Source organism: Plecotus auritus (genome assembly GCF_963455305.1).
Source record: "Plecotus auritus genome assembly, chromosome: 4".
Classification (NCBI taxonomy): domain Eukaryota; kingdom Metazoa; phylum Chordata; class Mammalia; order Chiroptera; family Vespertilionidae; genus Plecotus; species Plecotus auritus.
In genome coordinates, this window is record NC_137775.1 from 38630248 (window position 1) to 38640015 (window position 9768).

At 41.1% G+C, this 9768-nt stretch overlaps 1 protein-coding gene across 5 annotated transcripts in view; it reads right to left on the reverse strand.

The window, feature by feature from the left end:
• The window catches only part of RPF2 (ribosome production factor 2 homolog), a 39960-nt gene extending 30587 nt beyond the window's left edge, over window positions 1–9373 (reverse strand). For 2 of the 5 annotated variants that reach the window (XM_080666862.1, XM_080666858.1), the window contains exons 1-4: window positions 9262–9355; window positions 7025–7157; window positions 4456–4493; window positions 425–464 (exon numbers count right to left, since the gene is read on the reverse strand). In XM_080666862.1, coding sequence (XP_080522988.1) covers window positions 425–464; window positions 4456–4493; window positions 7025–7157; window positions 9262–9284 — 234 coding nt within the window. In that variant the 5' untranslated portion in view covers window positions 9285–9355. Of the gene's footprint in view, window positions 1–424; window positions 490–3138; window positions 3377–4455; window positions 4494–7024; window positions 7158–9261 lie in introns of all 5 variants that reach the window. The other 3 variants (XM_080666860.1, XM_080666861.1, XM_080666859.1) reach the window with 3 other exon arrangements.
• Window positions 9374–9768: the final 395 nt, after the last annotated feature.

Here is a 9768-nt window from a genome sequence, read left to right on the forward strand (position 1 = left end):
ACTGTTCTAGAGCAAGGGTTGTCAAATTATGTGCAAAAAGCCAGAGAGTGAATATTTAAGGATCTTTATAGAAATTCAAGTAGAGTTCCTTGTTCTAAAAATATCCAGTCAGATTTTTAAAAAATCAAACTTGCTTTATAAAAATAGACTCATAACAAGCTTTTGACAATCCATGAATTATGCACTTAAAATGTAATTACATTTTTTAAAATTCTATCAACAGACTGGCAAAAAGTTAATATGTACTAGGTATAGTGAAATGTAATATCTATAGTCATATTGAGTATAGTAGTCTTATTTCCCCTCCATTTACATCAAAATTCTTTCATATAGGATGATTTCTAATTTTAAAAGCTCATCTATGAGTACCAAATAAATTAGTCTGAGTAATCACAGCATCTCTTAAATCAATTTTCATACTTACCAATGATGTCTGATCCTCAAATGGTCTTGTAATATTTTTCCTACAAATATTTTTAAAAGGTGAGACTAATTTTAATAATCTTAATAAGTAATTTGCCCATGACAATTAACATATAAGCAAATATAATTTTACATTCAGATGATCAAAAAAAGAAGCTAGACAGATATTCATTCATGCAAATATTTATTTAGTGCCTATTATGTGCCAGGCACTGTTCTAGGAGCTAGAGGTACTATAATACCATGTCAAACAAGAGCCTTGCTTTTTTTGGATCTTACATTCTAGTGGAAACTTTAAACAATTTCAAAAAATAATAACCCCACAAAAATAAAATAGGGTATTGTGTCAGTGTGAAAGTGGAAAATGACTATTTGAGCTGAGATCTGAAAAATGAGGAGTTAGCCATAGAAAAGTTTTCAGGTTCAGAATACTGCAGGAGCCTGGCTGGTGTGTCTCAGTGGTTGAGTTTCAACCTAGGAATCAGGTCAGGTTTTGATTCTCGGTCAGGGCACATACTTGGGTTGCAGGCTTGATGTCCAGTTGGGGGCGTACAGGAGTAGCAGATCAATGATTCTCTCTCATCATTGATGTTTCTAACGCTCTCTCCCTCTCCCTTCCTCTCTGAAATCAATTAAAAAAAAAAAAAGAATGCTGCAGAAAGAGAGAATAGAATAAGCAAAGATTCTGAGATGGAAACAAGCTTAGACTACTCAAGAAACAGAAAGAAGCAAGTGTCACTGGAGCTTAAAGAGCAAAGGATAAAGGTGGCTAAAGATGTAGACACAGCCTGACCAGTGGGGCTCAGTGGTTGAGTGTCGACCCATGAACCAGGAGGTCACAGTTCGATTCAAGGTCAGGGCACATGCCAGGGTTTCAGGGGGCATGCAGGAGGTAGCTGATGGATGTTTCTCTCTCACATTGATGTTTCTCTCTCCCTCCCTCCCTCTCTAAAATCAATACAAACTTATTTTTAAAAAGAGAGAAAGAGAAAGAAGCAGGGTAAAGGACATATAGAAATGCTACAATTTTTGCAACTTTTCTGTAAGTCTATAATTATTTCAAAATAATATACATGCTACTATTACAACGATGTAAGAATATTCAATACAAATAAAGACAGAATGGAAAGAAATTTAAAAATACAAATAGCTACATGTAGTTCCTTATAGTGTTGTTGTTGTTTTTTAATTTTCTAAATCTTTCATAGAGTGGTTGCTTGTTACTTTCATACCAGAGTAAGGTAATATAATGAACATGCTCCCAGGAACAAACTGGTATTACAACTAAAATACAGAAAAACTTTCTGAATAATCAACAGAAAACTCACAGGAGAGAATCCTGACACCCAAGGACTGAAAATGGAGACCGCATAGAGATTGGAAGGAGTAGTGGAGGCGAGAAAAGGCTGGCTGGGCGCCCCAGACAGCAACCCAAGTCCCGGAGAGATATCTCAGCTGTGGAGGGTGCCACTGAGAATTCTGGGATTTAATCCTGAAGCTGGGCTCCCGAGCAGAAAGCACCAAAACTGAGGAGGGTACCCACATAACATCTGGCTGTGAAAAGCAGTGGGGTGCTGTCTGCCAGGGAGTAACAGTTGAAAACTCAGGCACCCTCTTAAAGGGCCAATGCACAAAATTCCCCGTGGAGCCACCCACCTTGTGCTCTGGCAGAGGGAGGGAGAAGTGGACTGGAGCTGTGAGAGCAGAAGCCAGGATTGGGAACTTGGGGGTTAGAGCTCAGAAGGCAGATACCCAAGTTTCCTGGGCTGAGTCATTCCCTCACGCAGCAGGACATCTTTCCCACATAGACATCTGCCTCGCCTGGACAGATGTCCCTACTGGAAAACACCTTGCCCTGAGGTCACTTAAGAGATTAAAAGTAACAATTAGACTCCAGGCAAAAGCAACCACCCCACCCTGTTGAAAAAACTCTGGCCATATCTGAGGACAATCGCCTGGGGGGCAATTCACAAAGGAATCCTATCAGACTGTAGGCAGAGGTGGTCTCTGGAGGCTCTGAATCTATGCCTGATCCAATTAGTCAGAAACAGCCTTTAACACTGTCCTGCACTAGAGATTGAGGATCTACCTAATACAGGCAGTCCTCGGGTTACGTGGGACTCGACTTACATTGTTTCGTGGTTATGTCGCCATCTCCCATTTACAGTATTTATGGGGGGGGGGGAGTTCCGTCACTTTGATGTATGTACATATGTGCTTTATGTTTTTTATTATTTATTTACCACAAGTAAAGGTCAGGAATTGTTATCTTTTAAATTTTTTTTTCTGTTTCACTTCATTACTGCTGTGTATGTGCTCTATGTGAGTGATGTAGGTGCTTATGTAGGTGGGTTCCGACTTACGGCAAAAATTGAGTTAATCGAGTTACATCGCGCCGTAGGAACGGATCTCCGACGTAACCTAAGGATTGCTGAGCGTCAACCTAGGAATCAGGTCAGGTTTTGATTCCTATTAGAATAGCAGGTGTGTCAGAAGAGGCAGAAAGGGAGAAAGGCATAGAGAAGGTGTTTGAAGAAATAATGGCAGAAAACTTCCCTAACCTGGTAAAGGAAAAAGTCACACAAGTTCAGGAGGCACAGAGAAGCTCAAACAAGAAGAACCCAAACAGACCCATGCCCAGACACATCATAATTAAAATGCCAAAAATTAAAGACAAAGAATCTTAAAGGCAGCAAGAGAAAAGAAAACCGTTACCTATAAAGGAGTTCCGATAAGGCCGACACCTGATTTCTCATCAGAAACTCTACAGGCCGGAAGGGAATGGCATGAAGTACTCAAGGTAATGGAAAGCAAGGATCTGAGACCAAGGTTACTATATCCAGCAAGGCTATCATTCAAAACAGATGGTCAAATAAAGAGCTTCCCAGACAAAAAAAGGCTAAAGGAGTTCATCACCACCAATCCAGCATTATAAGAAATGCTAAAGGGATTGCTGTAATGAAAAGAAGAGAGAGAGAGAAACCTAGCCATACAGAATTAAAATGCAATAAATAAGTACCTCTCAATTATAACCCTAAATGTAATGGACTAAATGCTCCAATCAAAAGGCACAGGGTAGCTGAATGGATACAAAAACATGACCCAACTATATGCTTTCTACAAGAGACCCACCTCAAAACAAAAGACACACACAGGTTGAGAGTGAAGGGACAGAGTAATCCTTATATAATAAAAGCCTAATATGCAAATTGTCCCCTCGGGTGACTGTTCAACTGGGAGTTCAACCAGGAGACCACGAGTTCGACTGCTCACTATGATGTGTGCTGACCACCAGGAGGTGGCGCGGAACATGGCAGGCATCAGCGATGCGGCGCTGGCAGTGGGCGGCAGTGGAGGCGCTGCTGACCCCAATGGGCCCGGACGAGACGGGACCACAGCGGGATAGTGGAGCAGGTGAGAGGATGGCACCAGACCAAGGCAGGTGCAAGCAGGGGCCCAATCACCCCACCAATCACCCCGCAGACAGTGACCAGTGCGGGGATGGGGGGGTTGGGGGAGAAGGGGAGGGCCACAGCCCAGCTCCCAGGCGCTGAGGGAGCCGGGCGGGGGGCCTGGCCCTGGCCGATGGTCCTACAAGCAGGATGGTGGAGCAGGTAAGGAGGCAGCACCAGGCCAAGGCGGGGTGCCAGGCGGGACTGCGGGTGCAAGCTGTGACTGCAAGGCTGGGGGCGTGAGCTGGGGCCCGATCTCTGCAGGTCACCCCAAGGGACCCCACCCATGCATGAATTTGTGCACCAGGCCTCTAGTATAATATAAAGTAAAAGAAATCATGACTACCCTAGCTGGTTTGGCTCAGTGGATAAGAGCATCGGCCTGCAGACAGAAGGGTCCCAGATTCGATTCCGGTAAAGGGCACATGCCCGAGTTGCAGGCTTGATCCCCAGTAGGAGACATGCTGGAGGCAGCCCATCAATGAATCTCTCTCATCATTGATGTTTCTATCTCTCTCCCTCGCCCTTCCTCTCTGAAATCAATAAAAATATAGTTTAAAAAAAAGAAATCATGACTTACTTTTTATACAGAACACCATATGGTTTTTTCAATGCATACTGTAAAAGAAAATAATTTAAGGATTTCAAAACAAAACTCTTTCTGAAGAACAGAGGTAAAAATAAAGCATTAAGACAGTCATTATACAGGATTATTCTAGTCCCTAAATCCTATTCTGATGTCTTCTGCTTGGCTACCTTTTGATCACTTATAACAACTTTCAACATAAGCTTAATATTCTAATTTAGACTGAACCATCCTAATTACAATTTTATATGCCCTTTCAATAGTCTACCCAAATTAATTGGCTCTCTTTATTCCTTTAAATTCTACTATGTTCTTTCCAGGAAATAATTTGAGAATAGAAAGAAGAGCAGAAAACCAAAAAAATACATCCTATGAGGAAATACTGATAAAATTGAAATAATGTCTGGAGATAAGAGAACTAAAAGTCATAATGACGACAATCAGAATATTAGCGGGTTAAAACATAGCCCTTTAAAAATTTCCTGTTAAAAAGAAAAAGTTCCTGTTAGCTCTAGTTTGTTTGGTTCGGTGGTTAGAGCATCAGCCCTCAGACTAAAGGGTCACTAGTTCGATTCCAGTCAGGGACATGTACCTCGGTGGCAAATGCTAACTGGAGGCAACCAGTTAATGTGTCTATCTCACTTTGATGTTTCTCTCTCTGTGTCTCTCCCTCTCTCTTCTACTCTAAAAATTAATGGAAAAAAATATCTGCAAGTGAGGATTAACAAAAACAACAACAAAACATGAAAAGTTCCTGTTACTCAATTCTCTTCATTTTTTTCCTACTTTTCACCCATTCACTAATAGTCATTTATTACCTACATGATCATTACTGCTCTACCATAGGGAATAGCAAAGATCTAAGGCATTATCTTGCATCAGAGGAAAGGGTAAATGAAGGAAAACAATAAAAAATAAGGTGAAATGATCATTCATTAACTATTTGAGCTGGCAAACAAAAGAAATTCACCAGCAAAATTTATGTTTGTAAGCACTAACACTTATGATTCTTGACCACTTTTCCCTGCCTTGGTGGAACAGATATTACTACCCATTCTTGGCAACTCAAGAGTTATCAGTATGAGTGTTAACTATTGTAATAATTTGCAATATTGTGCTGTTCGTAGAGATTACTTAAAATTAGGTTATTGTGTTGAAAGGATTTGGAAAGGACAGGAACAGTAACCCATTAACACAATGACATTCAGATACCTGAATTGACTGTTGTATTTAACAAGCACAGGGAGTTTAGTCAAGTTTAAGATCTACTCAATTATTTACTTGATTTAATGCAAAGAATCTATCTGTTGTACTCAAGGCCTAAATATTCAACTACCTACTATACATCCATAGAGACTATGCCTTTCATTCACTGTTAAACATTTATTATTTATTGAGCACCTACTATGTGCCTAAACACTGGGCTAGACACCAAGCTATAGAGGTACATAAAGCTTTTAACTTCACTACTTAAATTATATGTCCTAAACTGAACATATCACTTTCCCCACCACCCCCAAAATATGCTCCACATGATACATTTTTAATTGGCATTATTGCTCATCAGACATCCAAGCCAGAAACCTGGTAAGTCTTACTTCTTACTCATGCCCAAAATCTTCTACTCTTAACATCTATTCTCTCTGATCCTCTTTTTCATTGCCACCACAGGATTCCAAATGCTCTTTACTTGCTGACAGCAAAGACTTCAATAGTTTCTTACATTTGCTTCAACCCTCTCTAGTCAAGTTGATTAAAAGGATCATCTCTCCCTTAAAATCTTTCAATGGTTCCACTGTTGCACTGAGCTTTCAGAATAAAGCTCAAACTCCATGTTATTATTTTATCTTGCCTATTCTAGTTTCATCTAGCCCACTCTTCTTTCGCCATCCCAATTTTTGCAGTTCCCCAATGCATCCTGTTCCTTCACACTTCTTTGAACAAGCTTTTTCTCAGCCTTGGAAGCCATTCTCCTGCCTCCCCGATCTTGCTCCAACTCTGCTTCCCGTCCCACCCTGTGCATGGCTCTAGCATAGCACTCAATTCACAGTGCTATAATCTTTTACTTGTCTGTCTCCCACTAAGCTCACTGAAGGGAGCTCAGTGTTTTAATCTAACTACTAGAGGCCCGATGCACGAAATTCGTGCAAGGAGTTCGGCCCTCGCAGCCCTGGCTTCGTCCGGAAGGTCATTCGGCTGTCAGTTAGCATATTGCACTTTTATTATTATAGATAAATCCCCAGCATCTAACATGATAACTGGTGTTGGTGAAGGAATATACAGTTATTGCACTTTACAAATTAGATCAGTATGTTCCTTAAATGTGAGTAAACCAAATTTTAGTAATTGAAACCAGCTGCTTTAAGGAAAACCAATATTCAGTGCTTTGGCAAGGCAAATAACCTCCAATTTGAGCTTTTCTCTAATGCTAATCATTCTTAAGGCTAACTTATCCATGTATTTATTTGGACCCTTCGGTGTTTGGGCCAACTTCGACACTCTACCTACTGAGACATACTGGCCAAGGCTCAAAACTATTTTAAATATAAGTTTATATACGTACCACATCTCTAAGTACTTGTGTGACTGCTGAATTTGCATTTCCCCCTTTAATAAGCATGGCATTTTTAATATTTTCACTGAGTTTCGGTTCTCTCTTCTCAAGGAATCTCTTGGCCCTTTTCGTTTTGGGCTTTCTGTTCAGAAAAATCACAATTTATAACAACTTAAAACATTTTCCTATTATAAATCTGTAACTTGACTAATGTGCAAAATCTTAGAAGTCAAAAGAAACATTATATGACATTTATCAGTTAGGATTCCACCCTTAAACAAAATCTCATTTTTTAGGGAAATAATTAGTAAAAAATATTCATTTATTAATGTTAAATAAGTTAATTTTATTAGCTTTTGTTCTTTTTTAAAAATTAAATAATTATTGTTGAAAGTATTACTTATGCCCCTTTTCCCCCCACTGACCCCTTCTAGCCCATCTCCACCGCCCTGCTTTTGTTTTTTTTTAAAGGCATTCATTTTAATATTTCCAGCATTATTTTATTACTACTTCTATCAAACCTTTTTTTATTAAAGGGGAAAGAGGGGCTCAAGTGAATACTGTTGCTATTTTTACTCCATTTTTTTTTTCAATATTAAAACAGTCAAACTATAACTTGTAACCTAACACAAAGATTTGCACACCAACTGCTGGTCAACGTGTGGGCTGTTACTAAATACAAGGAGGCTAATTATTGCTTATCTTTCCTCTAGGTTTAAGACCACAATACCTGCCAGGAAGTATACATTATCCCACTTCAACTTCACTACTGAAATGTCACACATTATGGTCACCAAAGGGGAATAATGATTAACACTTTTATAGAGTCATTCTATTAAGGCTTAATCTTCACCAAGACCCTATGCGACAAGTACAATTATAATCTTCAATTTATAAATGAGGCAAGTTGGCCAGGGAGGTTGTCTGCCCAGAATCACACAGCTTATAAGTAGGCAAGTCTTCAAAATGGGTTAGATTTTAAAACTCATCTAGACCAATCACCCTGCAAAATACAAAGGGAAAACAAATCCATTATTCTGATTTTATGATGTGACATAAGTAGAATGCTTTTATACTTTTCTGTTCAGAAAAGGGGCTTCTCCTCTGCTTCCACTACAGTGAGATCTTGCTTTCCCAACAGTTCTCTGTCATCTACTGAAAGAATTCCTCCTCTCTTAAATAACTGACCTTCCCTCCTTCTTCCAGGCCCATGGACTCTTCAGGAAGGAGGAACACACTTTCTTTTACCATGCATATTTTAAAAATTCTCCTCCAGCTAAATGTCAAGCACGTATAAAGCTTCTAATTTTTTACTGGTTTATAACGACATACACATTACTTATTAAATCAAATCAAGAGATATTTGGTGTGTCTATATAGCAATATAAATGCTATATGCTCTACATTCAATGTGGACTGTTACTTCTCACTAAACAGCAAGAATGTAAGTAACACCTTATATGTTTTATTTGCTATTTGTCCCCCAATCAGACTGTAAACTAGTCTTACTCATCTCTGCTGTTCCTAAATCTAGAGGTATATGCATTTAAGAAGTCTCTAAATTAATGACTAAAAGAAAACTATTTTGTTTACATGTTAACCCAGGTAAATTGTAAGAAAACCACAGCAAATAATAGCAGGGCTATGTAAGAGACAAACAAATATTGCTCCAATGGATCTAAAACAGACATCACTCAATGATAACTCAGAAGTGTACAAGGGTGGGAGGACAAGAAAACGCTAATGAGCATTTTTACGTGCTGTAGCACAGGCTTTACATACATTCTCGCAAATAATCCTCACAGCTCCACGGGGTACGACTATGAACTCTATTTTAGAAAGTGAGACTTAGGGAAATTAAGTGGCCCAATGTCACAACGCTTCAGTTGGCGCGCCCCGTTTGTCATCTAGATCTGTCAGACTCGGAGGCCTGTGCTCGTCACCCCCCTTCTCCCACCTCGCTCGCACTTCGGAAACCAGAGCCTTGCTAACCCGCTAGGATAAAAAGCGGCGACTCCACTGTGCAGCCTCCCCCCGCGGCTGCCACGGCGGGCTTCCCGCTCCCCGCCAGGCACTACCCGGGAGACCCAGACTAGCGGGCGGATCGGCCTCCGCGCGGGTCCCATCGGCAGCGGTGTGAGGATGGAGAGGGGTACCAGAAGCGGGGTGCAGTGACCAGAGCACCCCACCCTCCGCAGGGGCCCTTCTACCCTGCGCTCCCCGCAGCAGGGAGTCGGCGAACTTACACAACCCGATCCAGAGCGTCCATCGCTACCGCACCCGGAGCTGCGCGAACACACGTGCACCGTGTGATTTCCGTAAGACAGGTCGGTGCCCGGAAGAGGCGGGACCGGAACTTGCGGTGACGTCACTTCCCGCGGCCGCCGCTCCATGGACGCCGGAAGGCGCTGGCGGGCTTTGGGGATGGAATCGCGTTGTTTCCTTGGTTGCGGGATTTTGCGGCGCCTCTGTCCCGGAAATTAAAGCTCTAAGTAACAAGGCGTCTAGCAGCTTCACGTGCATACCTGTGTGTGTAACCTGAGTCACATATTCGGGGAGCAGGTGTTTTTCTTCTAGGAACCCTCCAGGTACTCAGGTGGTCACTAAAAATATCAATGTGAAATGTGCGCTATTGACTCCACTGTGAGATCAGTGAGACAAGTTTATAACTACCAGCCACATAAAAGGTGTGCCTAAAATCATACTGCTGATTATTTCTCCCCAATTTTTGAATTGCCATATACGTAACGTCC